The following is a 19,562-nucleotide window of genomic DNA, read 5'->3' as shown; positions in this document are numbered from 1 at the left end:
GAAAGAATTTTTGAAACAATTATCTCTGATAAAGGCCTCATTTCACAATCATATAAAGAACTGAGTCAAATTTATAAAAGTACAAGTCCTCCCCAATTGATAAATGGTCAAAGGATATGAACAGGCAGTTTTCAGACAAAGAAATCAAAGTTATCTATAATCATATGAAAAAATACTCTAGATCACTATTGATCAGAGAAATGCAAATTAAAACAACTCTGAGGTATGCCTCATACCTATCAGAGTGGCAAATATAACAAAAATGGAAAATGTTGGATGTTGGAGGGGATGTGGTAAAGCTAAGACGCTAGTCCACTATTTAGTGGAGTTGTGAAAAGATCCAACCATTCTGGAAAGCAATTTGGAACTATGCCCAAAGGGCTATAGAATTGAGCATACCCCTGTAATCCAGCAATACCACTGCTAGATTTACATCCCAAAGACATCCCCCAAAAGAGAAAAAGATCTATTTGTACAAAAATATTCATAGCAGCTCTTTTTGTGGTGGCTAAGAATTAAAAATCAAAGGAATGCCCATCGATTGGGGAATGACTAAACAAGCTGTGGTATATAATAGTGATGGAATATTATTGGGCTATAAGAAATGACAAACATAGGGGCAGCTAGGTGGCGCAGTGGATAAAGCACCGGCCCTGGATTCAGGAGGACCTGAGTTCAAATCCAACCTCAGACACTTGACACAACTAGCTGTGTGACCTTGAGCAAGTCATTAACCCCCACTGCCCCACAAAAACAAAAACAAAAACAAACAAACAAAAAAGAAATGACAAACAGGATGATTTCAGAAAGTCCTGGAAAGACTTCTATGAACTGATGTATAGTGAAGTGAGCAGAACCAGGAGAACATTGTGCACAGAGACAGCAATAATGTTTGAAGAAGAACTGTGGATGACTTAACTATTCTCAACAATACAATGATTCAAGGCAGTCCCAAAGGACTATTGATGAAACATAATATCCACCTCCAAAGAAAGAACTAATATTGATTGGACACAGATTGAAGCATGCTATTTTTCACTTTCTTTCATTTTTTTCTTTTATTCAAGTTTTCTTATACAAAATGACTACTATGGCAATGTTTTACATAATCACACATGTATAACTTATAACTGATTGCTTACTGCCTCGGGGAGTAAAGAAGGGAGGGAGCAAAGGAGGGATAAAAATTGGAACTCAAAACTATAAATAAAAATGTTTTATTGTTATAAAAAAGAATATAATAAAATCCATCCATGAACAAGAACTCCCCCTACATCCTACCCAATGAGTATCTAGCCTTTTCTTTATTGATAGGAAACCCATTATCTCCTGAGACCATCCATTCCACTTTTGAATGGCTAGAATTGTTAGAAATTTTTTTCTTCTACCAGGTCTAAATATGTGCAACTTCTATCAAATGCTTCCAGCTCTGGGGCCAAATAGAACACAATGAATCCTTCTTGCTTATGAAAGTCCTTCAAGCACTTGGTAGCTACATGTCCCCTCTAGGTCTTCTCTGCTCCAGGCTAAACAATTCCTTTGCATATCATATGACATAATATTTTTAAAAAATAATAAACATATATATACATACATACATATATAGATAGATATAGATATATAGATAAATAGATATAGAGAGATATAGATATAGATATATAGATGCAATTGGGGTTAAGTGACTTGCCCAGGGTCACACAGCTAGTAAGTGTTAAGTGTCTGGGGTCGGATTTGAACTCAGGTCCTCCTGATTCCAGGGCCGGTGCTCTATCCACTGCGCCACCTAGCTGCCCCTACTTTATTTATATTGTTGAGTTTCAATTTTTATCCATCCTTCTCTCCCTTCCCTTCCCCCCCCACAAGGTGGTAATCAATCAGATATGGGTTATACATATGAGATTATGTAAAACATTACCATAGTAGTCATTTTGTATAAGAAGGCTTGAATAAAAGAAAAATTGAAAGAAAGTGAAAAATAGCCTGCTTCAATCTGTGTTCAATCAATATCAGTTCTCTCTTTGGATGTTAATAGTCTGCTTCATCATTGGTCCTTTGGGATTGTCTTGGATCATTGTATTGCTAATAATAGTTAAGTCACTCACAGCTCTTCATCAAACAACATTGCTGTCCTTGTGCACAATGTTCTCCTGGTTCTTCTCACTTCACTATATATCAGTTCATACAAGTCTTTCCAGGATGTCCTGAAATCATCCTGCTTGTCATTTCTTATGGAACAACAATATTCCATCACCACCATATACCACAGCTTGTTTAGCCATTCCCCAATTGATGGGCATTTTTTTATTTCCAATTCTTAGCCAACACAAAAAGAGCTTCTATAAATATCTTTGTACTAATATGTCCTTTTTCTCTTTTGGGGGATGTCTTGGGGATATAAACCTGGCAGTGGCTTTCTGTCTTGGGGGAGGGGGGAGGGAAGAGAGGATTGGAGAAAAATTTGGAACTAAAAATCCTATGAAAACAAATATTGAAAACTATCCTTACATGTAACTGCAAAATAATTCTTTTATGATTTAAAAAAATAAAAAATAAACCAACAGTGGTATTGCTGAATCAAAGGGTATGCACAATTCTATAGCCTTTTGGACATAGTTCCAAATTTCTCTCCAGAATGTTTGGATCTTTTCACAACTCCACCAACGGTGTATGAATGGTATGACATGTTCTTTTTTTTCCTTTTTTTGCAAGGCAATGGGGGTTAAGTGACTTGCTCAGGGTCACACAGCTAGTAAGTGTCAAGTGTCTGAGGCCGGATTTGAACTCAGGTCCTCCTGACTCCAGGGCCAGTGCTTTATCTACTGCTCCACCTAGCTGCCCTAGTATGACATGATCTTAATGAAGACTTTGCTTCCTCTTAACTGTCCTCTTCTGGATACTATGCAACTATGTCTTTCCTTAACTCTGGCACCCAAAACTGAATACAGACCAGATATGGTCTTAACAAATCAAACATGAATGAGAAGATCACCTCCTTTGAACACCAGCTTTCTTCCCCTCTTTCACAAATAGTAAACTTTGTCTCAAGGTTCCCATTAAATTGATCCCAGCAACCAATTACTCTTTTTTTGGTACAAACCAAACTTGGATTAGAAGGGCCCATCCTTGGTTCTTCAACGTTTTGAATAGTGAAATTCTAATTCAGTCAAGAAAACATTATCTGTTCCGCTTAAACCAGACAGAAAACTCCAGCAGCTAGGTATCCAGATGAAGTTCCCCATCACCACTGTATCATGCTACTTTGGCTAGCTTGTTATCATTTCCCAAACTTCTCATCTATTTCTTTTCCCCATCCCAATGATCTCATTGTATACCCCAATAATAATATTTTTATTTCTTCAATTGATCATTACTTGATTAATTTCTACCATATTCCCCGCCTCTGGTTCCTGTATTTCTTCACTGGAAAATTTATTCTTAATATTCAGTATCCCTCCTTTTTTATGTATTCTGTTCCTTTTGAATAAGGTATGTCCTTCCATCCATAATTCACTCAGAGGTCACATCCCACCAAGATGTCTTAGAGATATCAATGAAGTCTATTTTTCCCCAATGCATTACTAGCTCTCATTTCTTTTGCTTGTTACTCACACTTTATGCATTTGTGTAAAGGCATCTGAATATTGTTGGTTAATTCCTTGGATCTTATATCTTGCAAATTTGTGGATATCTCTACTTCCATTTTTCTTTCATCCCACTCTGTTGTGTCTATTTTGGTGAATATTTTCAGGGAGTTTTCTTCCTCTCCATCATATTCAATTGAAATCTCTTTTGATTATAATTGCAAGATTCTCCAGATAAATATATACTTTTATCAACCTTTTAAAAATATACTCCACCCCTGATCATGAGCCTGTCATTCCTATATTTTTATGCTGGGATTCAGAAATCCAACTCCATTCTCAGTCATCATTTTTGTAACCACTCGTTCACCTCCCAAATCTGCTTTTCTCTTCTAAAGCCCTTGCCTTCGATAGTCGGCAATGAGGAAACTACCATTTATATACCTAAAGTGTCCAGCTACATGCCCAAGACTTCATAATCTTCAGTAATTCTTTCTAGATGTCTTCTATCATTATCATTTCCCCCACATGAATCACTATAATTGGTTACTATTCATTTTGTCTGATTAACCTTGGGAGATTCTCTGCAATACCTTAGAGGCATGCCCCAGGAAGATAGCAGATCTCTCTACCTCAGGAACCATCATGGGAGGAGCCATTAACCCCCACTTACTGTTCCTTCTTCCTCTGCCCTTTCCTAGGTCTCCCATGTGAAAATACTTGTAGGTCCATGGCACCATTCCTTAAAGAATAGATAGCTTGTTTCTGTTTGTTAATCTCAAATGTTCAAACATCTTTCTTGAATCTCTCCTTAGCATCATGTTCTTCTACTCTACAAATTCCTGGCATACATAAAGATTTTCCTTCTTCCTCTCAAGCATCCTTTTCTTCTTTGTTTTTGTACTGATCCTCTTTGAGTTTTGTTTTGTCTTATTTTTCATTTTTTTTAAAGTATTCCTTCTCTTCTAGGAGGGAGCCTAGCCTGTACTTTGATCATGGATAGAGGTCACTTAGCCATGACAGAAGCACAAGCATTGCACAGTTTTGCAGTAGGTCACTGCAAGAAAGGCTGTCATGGGGAAGAGGAGAAGCTAGAGTCATTGTGGAGTAGTGGGAAGATCACTGGTCTAGCAATCAGATGGACCCAGGTTCAAATCCATGCTCTGCCCCTTACTAGCTCTGCAACTATGGGACAGCTAAATGGTACAGCAGATAGAGCAAAGGCTTACACTGAGGAAGACCTGAGTTCAAATACAGCCTCAGACACTTATTATCTGTGTAACTCTGGACAAGTCACTTAACCTTTGTTTGCCTCATTTTTCTCATCTGTAAAATGGGGGTTGTTGTGAGGATCAAATGATTCAAATCAGTCATCCAATATTAATACCTACTATGTGCCAGGAATAGTAGTATGCTATGAGGATCCAAATATAAAGGATGAGGCAATGTGTATTAGAAATGGGGATTATAACAAATATAGGCATAAATATAAACTTTACACATATACTTATATTAATATATACACACATACACAAAGTAGTTCAATTATTTAAGGTCCTTTGGGAATAAGAGCTATAGGAAAGTGTTCATGCTGAAGGGGGTGCCTGAGCTTTATCTTAAAGGAAGTGGGGGACTCTTTGAGGTGGAGGCAAGGAAGGAGAAGGGCATCCCAGGCATGGGGGATGGCCAGTGCAAAGATATGGAACATGGAGGTGGAATATCATGAGTGAGAAACAAAGAAAAACCCAGTTTGGCTGAGTTACTGAGAACAGACAGGGAAATAAAGTCCAATGAGGATGAAAAAGTTTGGGGATCAGATTTTTTTTAGGGTTTTAAAAGTTAGACTGAGGATTTTATATTTTTATTCTAGAGGTGATAGAAAGCCCCTGAAGTTGGTTAAATACAGAAGGCATACAGTCAGGTTTTCACTTAAGGAAAATTATTTTGGCAGAACTGACATATATAGACTAGAAAGGGAATCTAGGCAAGAGGTAATGAGGATTTGAACTGAGATGGTAGCTGGGGGAGTAGGGAATGTGACTATGTAAGCCTGCTCATCATTACTTATAGCACAATAGTATTCCATTACATTCAAATACCTACCACAACTTGTTCAGCCATTCCCCGATTGATGGGTGTCTCCTCAATTTCCAATTCTTTGCCACCACAAAGAGAACTGCAATAAATATTTTTGTACATGTGGGTCCTTTTCCATTTTTATGATCCCTTTGAGGATTTCCAATTTCAAATTTTTCTTCTTTCCTCCCTCCCCCAGACAGCAGGCAATCCAATATAGGTATACATATATATATACATAACAACATTAAACATATTTCTGCATCAGTCATGCCATAAGAGAAGGATCAGAGCAATAAGGAACAACCTCAAAATAGAAAAACAACAGCACTAAGAACAAAAGAAATAGTATGGTTCAATCAGCATCCATATTCCACGGTTCTTTTTTTTTTTCTGGATTTGGAGAGCCTTTTCCATCATGAGTCCCCTGGAACTCTTTTGTACCATTGTATTGGTGAGAAGAATCCAGTCTATCACAGTTCATCAACACACAATGTTGATGATACTGGGCACAATGTTCATATGGCTTTAATTGTTTCATCTGAAAACTTTCATATCCTTTGACCATTTCTCAATTGGGGAATGATAAAGACATTATTTTGATTACATAGAATTAGAAAGATTTTGCACAAACAAATCAGAATACATAAGATAAGAAGGAATGCAGACAAGTAAGGGTTGGACTAGTAAGCTTTGAAGTTCCTTTCAGCTCCAAGATTATAGGAGTCCAATTTGAAAGTCAAGACTAAAGGCCCACGGAAGGAGATTGTTCCATCTTGTATGTATAGTTATAAACATTATTCCATGCTTATCACACAAGAGGGAACCGCAAACAAATTTCTATGTGAGGTCTAAAAGGAAAAGTTGTAACCAACAGCTGGAATCAAGTAAAACTTCATGGAGGAGATGGAATTTAAGTTGGAGTTTAAAGGGTGGATTCCTTAGGAGAGAAGAAGAAAGGCATAAGAAATGGCAGAAGCAAAGGCATGGAGATCTAGAGGGAGTAGGAGGTGGGAAGGGTAGGGCAGCGGATTTTTGCTCCATTTAACTGGAGTACTGAATGAAGTAGGAGGTGATATTGGTGACGCAGTAACAAAGTTGGTGCTGGCAAATGGCACCAGACTCACTCTGCAGATACTTTGCTGGCTCTAAGCTCTTTGGCCAACACAGAGTCCCAGAACATGACCCATTAGGGCTAATGTAGTGCTGGTCTCTTGCCTTTAGGCAGGATTTTTTTTTTTTTGGAGGGCAATGAGGGTTAAGTGACTTGCCCAAGGTCACACAGCTAGTAAGTGTCAAGTGTCTGAGGCCAGATTCGAACTCAGGTACTCCTGAATCCAGGGCTGGTGCTTTATCTACTGTGCCACCTAGCTGCCCACTAGGCAGAATTTTAGCTAAACCACCTTAGCCTGATCACTAACAATTTTTCCTTTATTCTCTCTCAATTCCTGGACCTTTGTTTTCTCTTCTGCTGTTCCCTATGGCCAGATTCAGCCTCACAGTGCACCACGCTCCCAGAAATCTGTGTTCTACCATTACCAGGATGAGGTATCTGCTCCAGAGAGTGGGGACTGTACCCAAGAGGCCCTGGCATGCAGCGCATCCCAGCAGGGCCAGGATACACCAGCATTCATCAGAGATGCCAACCTGGTCCGAGGTCAGTCCTTTAAATGTTTGTAGAATTCACTTGTAAAGCCATCTGGCCCTGGAGATTTTTTCTTAGGGAGTTCATTGATGACTTGTTCAATTTCTTTTTCTGAAATGGGCCTATTTAAGGATTTTATTTCCTCTTCAGTTAACTTGGTCAAATTGTAATTTTGTAAATATTTATCCATTTCATTTAGATTGTCAAATTTATTGGCATACATTTGGGCAAAATAGCGAGGTCAGTCCTAAAGACGCATCCTCCTCTTAGGCATCTTGACCCTGAGCAAGAGGGTTGATTTAATAAGCGATAAGCAGAGCTGACAAAAAGTGTATTTAAAAGAATTTAGGGAGGAGGGTAAGAGGTCTTAGAACCTGGGAGTATCTCTGGGAAGACACCAGGAAGCAGTCAGCAGGAAAAACTCCTTCCAGCTATGTCACTAACTTGTTCTGTGAATTTGGCTGAGATGTTTTCTTTCTTTGGGCCTCATTGTCCTAATCTGTACACTGACAGGTTCGGACTAGACAATCTCTTAAGTGGTTTTGAGCTCTAAAATTCTGTCTTCCAGCTCAGATAGAACATTCTATGTCCTGTTTCTTAGCATTCTTTGTTCTAATATTTTATGTTCTAAAGGACTTTCCAGTTCTCACAGTCTATGTTCCAAAGACTCCTTCCAGAAGTACCATTCCATATTCTGAGTTCCCTTCCTGGTCTGACATTCTAAAGTCTAATGTCCTTTCCATTCTGTGTTCTAAGATCTCTTCCAGCTCTTGATATTCTAAGGTATGAGGGGGTCCTCTCCAGCTCTAATATTATATATTCTAAGGGCCCATCTCTCTCTGATATTCTATGTGCTAAAGTCCATCAATTTACACCGTGTCTGGCACATAGTAGGTCCTTAATAAATGCTAGCTGGCTGACGAAAGTCTCTCCCAGCCATAGCCTTGCCCACTCCATTCTGGACCTGGAAAGGGTATTCCTATAGTAACCACTGTCCCGTTGGATGATCTGTTCAGTTGGGGCTGCCCCAAGCACTAAAGGCATTCAACCCACCCATTTTGTAAGCAGAGATGACTACATCAGCTTTGGAATGTTATTGTAATTTATTGCCTTTCATTCAATTAGCACATTCAACTTGGTTGGAGGGTTTTCACAGCCATTATCCCCTTGAGTCCTTGCAATGATTCCATGAGGTAGTCAGGGCTAGGATTATCATTCCAATATGGCAGATGAGCAAAACGGAGGCCCAGAGAGTTGGTGAAATGATTTGCCCAAGGTCACACAGCAAGTGAGTTTGCAGACAACCAGGACTAAAATCCAAGTCTTAGAGGCCCCCATATTCCCTCCATAGCCCCCCACTGTGGTATCTCTCAATTGTCGTTAGCAGAAACATCCCAGAGAAGCAGCTCTGTGAGATGAGAAAGGAAAGTTGGTGAACCTAATACCTCCCAATAATCATGGCCCACATTTCCTTGGTGCTTTGAGATTTATGAAGCACTTTCTTCATTGTACCCTGGGATATATGTAGGCAGTATTTTATAGATGGGGGAAACGGAAGTTCAGACTTACCCAGGGTAAAACCGGGAGAAAGTTTTTGAGTCAGGATTCGAATCCAGGTCTCCTGACTCCATAGACAGTACTCTTGCCACCATGGCAGCCTAGCTTCTCTGAGGCCCTGTTTTCTCGTGTGTAAAACGAGGAGGGAGGGGATTGGGGCATGGACCTAGGATGGTAGCCAAGGCTTCTTCCAGTTCCAAATCGCTTGCAGACTCTAACCTTCCGTCCTACAGCTTGGCAACGGGACAGACTCAGCCCTCGGATTTCACCTCCCCTATCCCCTGGGTCTCTAACGCCATTCTCCTCCTCTCCAGGCTTAGATCGCTCTGTGCGCCGGCGAGCGTATAGCACCAACCAGATTCCCGAACTCAAATCATGCCTCAGGAACCCTGCCACCAGTGACTCTGCCATCATAGCAGGGAAACATCTACTGCGGAAAGCCCAAGGGCAGGACCTGCTAGATCACATCACCCCAGAGTCCTGCCTGTGGCAGGCCGAGTCCCAGGTACTGGGGAAACAACTTCCCCAAAAAAAGGGATTTTTTGACTCACTAAGAAAGCAGCACTAAAAAAAAAAAAAAAAAAAGGGCAGCACAGCGGGGCAGCTAGGTGGTGCAGTGGATAAAACACCAGCCCGGGTGTCAGGAGGACCTGAGTTCAAATTCGGCCTCAGACACTTATTAGCTGTGTGACCCTGGGGAAGTCACTTAACCCTCATTGCCCTGCAAAAAAAAAGGGGGGGGGGGAAAGGAAGGAAGGAACGAAGAAAGAAAGAAAAAGAAAGAAAGAAGGAAGGAAAGAAGGAAAGAAAGAAGCATGATGCTGAGATTAGAACCAAAGGTCCTGAGTTCAGATCCTACATCTGATAATCACTACTCTGTGATTATGAACAGACAAGTCACTGAACCTTGTCCTCAATGTCCTCATCTGTAAAATGAGGGGATTGGCCAAGGTGATTTCTAAGGTCCCTTCCTGCTCTAAAATCTGTCATCTTTGATGATCCTATGATCTCTGAGGCCCCGCCCACCTCTGAAATTCATACATCTTTGTGATTCCATGAGAAGACCAAACAAAGAGCTGTGAGTTATTCAGAGACAGAAAGAAGGCCCCCAGTTGTGGGGGGCAAGGGGGCAGGGAATCGAGGGAAACTATGGAGGAAATGGCACCTAAGCTGGGAGGGAGACAGATAGAAAGAGCCCGTGGGGAATCCATTTCAGAGGATGTGATAAGCAAAGACCCAGAGGGGAGAAACATCCCGCCCACCTGCTAATGGCAGCATCCCAACCTGCCTGAAACAAAAATCCTGTGAAAGGAGAGCAGTGTGGGAGGAAAGCCCAAGAGGCTTCATGTCATCTCCCAACCCTGAGTACAAAGCTGTTAAAGACAACAAGTGCTGAGGACATCCTGAGGAGAAACTCCCTGTGTATGCCAGCTACCCGAGTTCTCCCTTCCTTATTCCTCATTTCCCCTCCTCTACCCATCTCTCCTCTCTTACTCCCCTCCCCAAACTCCCTCTTCATCCCTCCCTTTCCCCCAGCCATCATCAGGCAAGCACTGGCAGAATGCTAGACTAAATTCTGGGATGATGTTTCAATGGTCAGCTTCAGCAGGAAGGCATATTTGGCCTGTTTTGTGAGGAGTTTGACCCAAAGCTGGGAGGTCTAGCTAACATTCTGAAGAACTGGATTGAGTGAAGAGCCAAAGAGATATTGACAGGCAAGAACACTGGGCAAAATTGAATAATTTGAAATTTCAGAGGAATTAAATGTATGTCGTCTTACCCTTTGAATGGAAAACAAATCAACTTTCTGAGTAAAAGAGGAGAGGGGAAAAAAAGATAGAGGAGGGGCAGCTAGGTGGCACAGTGGATGAAGCACTAGCTCTGGATTCAGAAGGACCTGAGTTCAGACCTCAGACACTTGACACTGTGTGACCCTGGGCAAGTCACTTAACTCTCATTGCCCTGCCCCCCCCAAAGACAGAGGAAATGTTGCTAGCAATTCTTTTTTTTTTTCAATCTTAAAAGTATTTTTTCCAGTTACATGTAAAGATAGTTTTCAACATTTATTTTTATAAGATTTTGAGTTCCAAATTTTTCTTCCTCCCACCCTTCCTTCCCTCCCCAAGACCCAAAGCAATCTGATACAGGTTATATATGAACAATCACATTAAACATATTTCTGCATTAGTCATAGAAATTCTTCTTTTAAAAGATCTGGAGGTTTTAGTGGACCACAAGCTCAACAGGATTCACTAGTATGATGTGGTAGCCCCCAAAACTAATGTGATCTTGGACTGCATTGAGAGTCAGAGAGCCTAGGAATGAGGAGATAAGAGTCTTTGTATACTCCGGTGCTGGCAAGACCGTTCAGGCAACCAGGATGGGGAAGGGTCTAGATTCCATGCCCGATGAGGATTAGTTAAAGGGAATGGAGATATTAGTCTAGAGAAGAGAAAACTTGAGGGGAAACAACAAGTATCTGCAAGGGTTTGAAGGCTTAAAACATGGAAAAGTGGATAAAACATCACTTCGGCTCCACAGGGCAGAACATGGTGCAGTGGGTGGGAGTCAAGAAGTGGGAAATTTACCAGGAAAACCTTCCCAACAATCAGGGTTGTCAGAAAGTGGAATGGGCCGCCTGGAGAGGCGGTGGCTTTCCCTTCCTTGGAGGTCTTGAAGCAGAGGCTGAGGGACCTTTTGTCGGAAATGTGATAGCCAGGAAAGAGGCTCCTTTCTGCTAGGGCTTGGGCTAGCTGGCTGCCTCTGAGATCTTTCCGTCTCTAGACCCTGAGACAGGCTATATTCCGGTCTATTACCCCAACACATGTGAAATCCAGTCAATAATCCGTGATTATTCATAGGAGGTAACCCGGTTCATTTTCATATTAGTCTCAGCCCAACAGAGTAAGGAGGACAAGTTTGCTATAGAAACCGTGAGGTCCTCTGGAGCCAAGGAGATCGCGTTATGGATCTCCCCTAGTTTGGGGTTATCTGTGGCCTCGTTTCTTCCAGGGTAGGCAAGGGGTGCCTAAGGGTGGAGCAGGAGCAGGGCACTGGGAAGCATGGGAATGTGACTGGGGAAGGAGGAGGTGATTCGCAGTAGAGAGTCCCTCTGCATCAACTCCCCCAACCTGGGCTCATAGTCTCACTTTCCTGCCCCCTTCACAGATCTCCAGAAGTACCAGCCCAGAACTCCAGCCCCTTAGGATCACGGGGAGTCCTCGCAAGTCCTTGCCACGCCCGGGCTGCTTGTCCTTCCCCCGCTGGCCTGAGGGCCAGTCTCGGGGCCCAATGAGAGACCAGAAAGACCAGGACCAGGGGGACACAGCGCTCTCCTTGAAATCCTCCTCCTCCGACAGCCACAGCCTCGGGGACCAGGGTGAGAAGGGTGAGGTGGTGGGAAAGTGACTGGTAGGGGAAGCTGTGAAAGGGCTTAATAAACTTGGGGTGGAATAAGGGAAGCTACTGACCCCAGTAGGGTTGGAGACTACCGGGGCTGGGCGGGTCCCAGCTAGGGAGAGTGGGTAGGGCCACAGGGCCAATGGGTGTGGTCAACTAAGGAGCACCAATCAGCGAGAGGAGATGGAACCAAATACAAAATCCCACCTTTGTTTTACATCCCAACACGGTTTCAGACTGTTATGGGTAATTAAGTTGGCACAGTCAATAGAGTTCTGGACCTGGAGTCAGGAAGATTCATCCGGCCTCAGACACTTACTAGCTATGTGACCCTGGGCAAGTTCTGTAACCCTGCTTGCCTCAGTTTCCTCATCTGTCAAATGAGTTGAAGAAGGAAGTGGCAAATCACTCCCAGTAGCTTTGCAGAGAAAACCGCAAATGGGGTCATGAAGAAAACTGGAAAAACAAAGCAGAAAACAAACCTTCCTCTGTGAATGTCTTCAGTGGGTTGGATCGTAATACCTTTCCTTTGGATTCTGTCTATTCCTCATCCATAGCACCAGGTCAGGACCCCTCCTGTCCCTTTGATCCCGAGCTGGACCCAGAGCAGGAGTCCCCCTCCAAGGGGGATGCATCATCTCAGGCCATACAGAAGGTGCCTCTCCACTGCTCCCTGCCCCCCCGAAATACCTGCAAGGCTGTGGTCAAAGGCATAAGGAATAACAAGCCTGTGAAGTGGGAGGTAGTCTTCGACCTGGGAGCCCTGGGCCAGGAGTTGCAGATTCCTGACAACATCGACAGCAATGGCGAATACGATGGTGATCTTTGGAGAAGGACCTTCCACCACTTGGCTGCCAAGGCCATCATCAGAGACTTTGAACAGTTGGCTGAGATGGAGTGTGAGATTGAACCCGGTAAGCACTGCCACCTGCCCATTCTTTCCCTTTCCTCACCTAGTATGCCTTCTCACCCCACCTTCCTTCCTCTGTGCAGTTCTCCATCCTTCAAGGCACCATCACCATCATCCCTCACCCATCCCTTCTCCTTCCCCGCAGACCTTCTCTTCTTCCCATACCTTCTCTCTCTGTCTCTGTCTGTCTGTCTGTCTCTCTGTCTCTCTCTCTCTCTCTCTGTGTCTCTCTCTTATTTTTTTGGTGAGGCAATTGGGGTTAAATGACTTGCCCAGGGTCACACAGCTAGTAAGTGTCAAGTGTCTGAGGCCAGATTTGAACTCAGGTTCTCCTGACTCCAGGGCCGGTGCTTTATCCACTGTGCCACCTAGCTGCCCCATACCTTCTCTTCCTCTACCATAGTTCCATATTTTCCCGGGCTTCTCTTTCTTATCTGTCATCCCATACCTCCCACTCCAAGTACTTCTCCTTGGGTCCTCTATTCCCAGTAGCTCCTCTTCCTACAAGGCTTCTCCTCCTATGTAATTGCCCCCACTATCCTGCCCTTCCTGTCTTCTGGCCTTCTCTCCCTATGGTGTTGGTATAGTGGAAAGAGGACTAAAGGATCTGAGTTCACATTTCACTGTTGGCATTTACTCAATATGACATTCATTCATTTGACTTCCCTGGGACACAATTTTAATTAATCGACAAATCAGTCAATAAACATTTCAGTGCCTACTATGTGCCAGGCACCATGCCTGGAAGTAAAAAAAAAAGTTCTGGGGATACAAAAAGAGGCAAAAGATAGTCCCTGCTCTCAAACAGCTTACAGACTAATGGAGGAGACAACATACAAGCAAATTTATACAAAGCAAGCTACATAAAGGATAAATAGGAAATAATCAACAGAGGGAAGATTCTGTGATTAAGAGGGGCTAGAGAAGCCTTCCTGTAGAAGGTGGGATTTTAGTTGGGACTTAAAGGAAGCCAGGGAGGTCAGGAGTCAGAATGGAGGAGGAGAATATCCCAGGCATGAGGAAAAATCAGAGAAAATGTGCAGAGCTGAGAGATGGAATGTCTTGTTCTCAGAACAGCCAAGAGGCAAATGTCATTGGATTGAAGAGTACTTGTCAGAGAGTAAGGTGTAAGACTGGAAAGGTAGGAAGGGACTAGGTTATGAAGGGCTTTGAATGCCAAACAGAGCATTTTGTATTTGAACCTGAAGACAATAGGGAGCCAGTGGAGTTTATAGAGTGGGGAGAGTGACATGATCAGATATTTGCTTTAGGAAATTCATTTTAGTGACTGAATAAAGGATGACTTGAAATGGGGAGAGATGAGGGAAGACAGAGCCATCAGTGGTTATTGCAATGTCTCTGGGTGAGGTCTTAAGGGTCTGCACTAGAGTAGTGGCAGTGTCAGAGGAGAGAAGGGGCATATTTGGGAGATATTGCAAAGGGGAAATCAAAGTGAAGAGTCCAGGATGACATTTAGGCTGTAAGCCTGAGGACCTGGGAAGACAGTATTACCCTCTAGACTGACGGGGAAGGTAGGAGAAGGGGAGGCTTTGGGAGAAAGGTAAGGAGTTGTGTTTTAGACATATTGAATTTAAGATGTTTATTCCAAACATCTGAATGGTGGTTGGAGATGTGAGACAGGTAGGTTTGAGAGTCATCAGTATAGAAATGGTCATTAAGTCCATGGGAGATGATGAGATCCCCAAATGAAGTAGTAAAAAGGAAGAAGAGAAGAGGGGCCAGGGCAGATCCCTGAAGGACACCTATGTACATTTGGGGGTGCACAGGAAGGAGCAAGCACAGTCTCAAACATCACTGAGATGTCTTGAATCACTGCGAAGACAACCTATGGCATCCTAGGATTTGAGAGCAGGGAAAGGGTCATGGGTCCCAATCATTAGAGGTCATTTAGTCCAACATACCCATATTACAGATGAGGAAATCAAGGCCCAAAGAGATCAAAGGACTTGTCCAATGTCATTCAGGTAGTAAGCATAAAAGGCAGGATTTGAACTCCAATTCTTTAACTCCACACATACTAAGTCCTGTCTAAACCCTTGATTCCTCTCTGAGCCTTAGCTTCATCCTCTGTAAAGTGAGGGGTTGTAGTTGAACTAAAGGATCTCTGAAGGCCCTCCCAGCTCTGACATCCTGGGTTCTAAGGCTCCTCCCAGCTCTGACATTCTACTCCCAATGACTCTTCTGGAGTCAATAATCTCTGTTCTAACATTCTATTTTCTGGCCCTCCCAGCTCCAAAGTTCTATGAGTCTATAACTATGAATCCAGGTTCTCTGGGAGTCCAGAGGAGAAAGTAATGACCATGGACCCCAATAGCAAAGAAAGGCTTCCTGGAGGGAGCATCCCTTGAGCTGGTTCTTGGTGGACATAGACAGAGAGGAGAGAATTGGGTGCTAGTAGCCCAGGGAAAGGCTCAGAGAGAAGACAAGTAAAGAAGATGTTTTCAAAGTAACCAAAAGTTGGCGTATTATGAGTCTATGAATGCTAGAATTCTGAGGGGGCCCAGAGAGAGGGAATGATTGAAGATAGCCAGGGTGGATGGCATAACAGGGGAAAGTATAACCAGAGCTTCTCCTGCCCTTAATCACCCACTCCTACCCTTTGCCAGGCTCAGGCCATCGATACCAGGCAAATGCTGTGCACACCAGCAGGGCCTGCAATGTCATCAGCAAGTATACAGCCTTTGTGCCCATGGACCTCAGGAGCCGGGGGTACCTGCCCACCATGGTGGAATACACCAACACAGGTAAGGGGACTGGATGGGGCCACCTACACCCAGGGGTAGGCCATGGGGATGGGCTTGGGGACCCAGAGAAGGAGCACAATACAGGAGGAGAGCCCTGGAGACTTTGGGCTCATCCCCATCCAATCCATGATGTCACCTGAAGGGCACTAGATTTCAAATCACAAGACCTGGGTTGAAATCTCACTTTCTAACTCTACGGCCCCAGGCAAATCACGCACCTTTTTACACCTTCATTTCTACATCTTCATAATAACCCTCACTTCCCTTCACCATAAAACTGTTGGGAGGAGCGTCTTTGAAAATAGTAAAATGGGATTGATAACAATAAAGACTTTGACTATTTATCACACAAAGGTTGTTGCAGTATGAGGAAAGTGCTCTGTGACTGCAAAATATCTTAGAAATGTGACCTCTTATCATCGGTCCCAGCTCTGCCATTGCCTCATGGCTGCGTGACTTTGGCTAAGTCCCTTCCCCTCTCTGGGTTCCATTTTCCTCTGATGTAAAATAAAGGAGCCTGGGCTAAGTAATCTCCAAAGACCCCTTCCAGTGCTAACATTCTCCATTTGAAGTCTTCTAACACTAATGTTCTCTGTTCTGAATCTTCTCGTTCTAGCACTAACATTCTAGGTTCTAACATTTTCTGTTCCTTTTAGCTCTGACCTTCTATGTTCTAACAAGGACTGTTCTAGGCCATCTTCATGTCTGGTATTTTATCTTCTAATGGTTCGCCCTTCCCAGCTCTGAACTCTGCCATGCTTCCTTCTAAAGTCACTTTAAGCTCTGATATACTGTGTTCTAAGGTCCTTTCATCTCTGATATTCTGTACTCTAAAGTTTCTTTGATCTCTGACACATTCTCTTCTAAGGTTCCTTCTAAATCCAATTCTCTGTTCTAAGGCCTCTGCAAGCTCTGATATTCTGTGTTCCAAGGTCCTTTTTAGTGCTAACATTCTATGTTCTAAGGTCCCTCCCAGCTCTGACATTCTGTGTTCTAGGGTTCCTCCAGCTCTAATATTTTACGTTCTAAGGGCCTTCCCAGTTCTGACATTCTGTGCCCTAAGTTCCCTCTCAGCTCCGACATTCTATGTTCTAAGGACCCTTCCAGCTCTGACATCCTGTGATCTAAGGCCCCTTTTAGCTCTAACCTTAGAGATGCTAACATTCTGTTCTATTATCTCCCTTCCCCAACACACATGCAAGGCTTTAAAAGTCCACGATTCTTTGAAATAAGAAGGTGGGATGGCTGGCCGGTGCCTTTGTGCCTCTCTCCATTTGGCCTCTTCTCTCCCACCACGAGACACGTGGATACCAACCGTCTTCATTGATCTTGTCAAGGCGGTTTATCCAGGGCCAGCAGCTCAAGGAGCTCAGTCATGGGGAACCGGAAGCAGAAGGGGTTAGCCATCAACCTCAAGCAAGCGAAGTTCATCTTCAGGCAGGACCTAGTGGCGGACAGCGGACTCTTCAGCCTAAGTAAGCCCTTCACCTTGTCTCTTCTTGGTTTCCTGGGCAAACTGCTCGAGAGAGCTCCTCTAGGAAAGGTGGGTGAGTAAGCGTGTGGGTGGGGGCAGGGGCTTCTCTTCCTTTTATGCTCTGAGAGTCAGCCTAGATCGGGAACCTGCTCCAGCAGCAAAGGAAGGACCTCTAGGGCTACCCACCTCTAATGAGAATGCATAACACAAAGAATTCTGGACTTGGAGACCTGAGTTCGAATCTGGTTTGAGTTGAGAGTACCACCATCCTTAGAGTCATCCTTAACTCCATCCCTGTCTTCATCCTCCCCACCCCCATCCAATTTCTAATCAACATCTAATTCATTGTCAGGTTTTTATCAGTCCTACTACAACATCTCTCCCACCTATCACCTTCTTGTCTCTCCTAGCCTGGCCACCAAGGTTCAGCTTTTTATTATCTTTGACCCGGACTATGGCAATGACTTCCTAATTGGTCTTCTCTGGTGGGGAGGGCCAAAAAATTTTACATGGATTCTCCAGATCACAGGAGTACTGAGCCCCTAATTAACCCCCATGATGTGGAAGGGATAAGTGTATCTTTGGTGCCTACCATATACCAAATGGAACAATAGAATATATCCGACAAAGGGGAATCTATCAAAGACAAATGAAAAGAAAATCTCAAATACTCCACAAAAGGGGACCAAGAAAATACCAATAACTTCTGTCCTGCACACCTGTTTTCCTATCTGTGCAAAAGCTTTACGAAGAGCATTTTAACACAAAGTGAGGACATCCTCAGTGATGATGCTCATGGGGAGCAAGCAGGCTTTTGAAAGCAGTAGTTAGTACACAATGGACCACATCTTTACCACCTCCCAACTTACTGAAATATGCAGAGAATGTAAGATCCCGCCATGCTTATTGTTTGTGGATTACACAATTCTGTATTAATCAAATCGGAAAATATGTAAATTGTTTTGAAAACCTTAAAAAAGTCATATAAAGGGGGCAGCTAGGTGGCAAAGTGGATAGAGCACCGGCCCTGGAGTCAGGAGGACCTGAGTTCAAGTCCGGCCTCACACACTTAACACTTACTAGCTGTGTGACCCTGGGCAAGTCACTTAACCCCAATTGCCTCACCAAAAAAAAAAAAGTCATATAAAGGCTACTTATTACTTGTTGTTGTTGTTGTTGTTAAAAACAAACAAAAACATTGAACTCAGCAGAATAAAATGCCACCTCACAGGCTCTTTCCCACAGGCTGTCGCTCATCCATGTAACAAGATATCCCAGAATTCTTTGGAAGATGTAACAGCAGAAATAACCCTGTTTTAATAATCCTCTGATGACAAACATCAGGCAAGGCATAAAATAGGAAGATATATTCATTTAATACTATGATGAGAGAGATCCAGTGTAGCAGTCTGGGTGGAGGACAGAATCTTGTGGATGGTGAGGTCACCCAGATGTTCCTGTTTATGGATGACATTGTGTTGGGTGCATCAAGTCCCAAGAGCCTAGGAGAATACAGAACCTCCTAGGAAATATCTATAATTACTCAGAGGATTTCAGCCTATCGATCCATACAGGAAAAATTAAGTGAATACATAATGTTTATTGCCCAGATTTCAACATGTGTCTGAACAAATACCCTGTAGAGCTTTTCCCATAGTGGGTTGGTGAATGAACCAGGTCCAGAATTGAGGAAGAAAGTGATCTAAATTGCTTTCAGAAAAATGCAGAGCTTGTTTACAGAATCCAAGTTTCCCATATCAGCAAATGCCCCTACTTTCAATACATAGCAGCAAGACCTAGTATATATCACTGCCTCTGAAGAATCAGAGATTGAGCATTACCCAGAGGGCAAAAGAGAGGTGACATGGTAGGTATTAGCAGGCTCCAATATATAACCGAGGAGGAGCTGCCAAGAAGAATAGGAATAAAGGATATCATCGAGGCATTTTATGACAGAAAGAGTGGATGGGTGGGATGGTCACATGGCAAGGGTGGACAGCCAAATGTCAGGTGGGCAAGATGAAAGGTGGATGGCCACAGTGTATCGGGGGTACCCCATGGTACTGGGGAAATTTTTAAATTGTTTTTTGTTTTGTTTTGTTTTACTTCCCCAGCACATTGGTCAGTATCTCATGAGAAGTTTTGGGGAGGCTAT

General features: G+C 43.2%; 1 protein-coding gene across 1 annotated transcript in view; it reads left to right on the top strand.

The window, feature by feature from the left end:
• The window catches only part of VWA5B1 (von Willebrand factor A domain containing 5B1), a 116,641-nt gene that overhangs the window by 77,569 nt on the left and 19,510 nt on the right, over positions 1-19,562 (top strand). Inside the window, exons 14-18 of the mRNA XM_043990817.1 lie at positions 7,146-7,314; positions 9,174-9,364; positions 12,028-12,238; positions 12,816-13,172; positions 15,796-15,933. Coding sequence (XP_043846752.1) covers positions 7,146-7,314; positions 9,174-9,364; positions 12,028-12,238; positions 12,816-13,172; positions 15,796-15,933 — 1,066 coding nt within the window. The remainder of the gene's footprint in view (positions 1-7,145; positions 7,315-9,173; positions 9,365-12,027; positions 12,239-12,815; positions 13,173-15,795; positions 15,934-19,562) is intronic.

This window comes from Dromiciops gliroides, chromosome 3, assembly GCF_019393635.1.
Source record: "Dromiciops gliroides isolate mDroGli1 chromosome 3, mDroGli1.pri, whole genome shotgun sequence".
NCBI classification, from domain to species: Eukaryota; Metazoa; Chordata; class Mammalia; order Microbiotheria; family Microbiotheriidae; genus Dromiciops; species Dromiciops gliroides.
The sequence above is the reverse complement of the archived record's forward strand: the minus strand, read 5'-3'. Positions and strand labels throughout refer to the sequence as shown.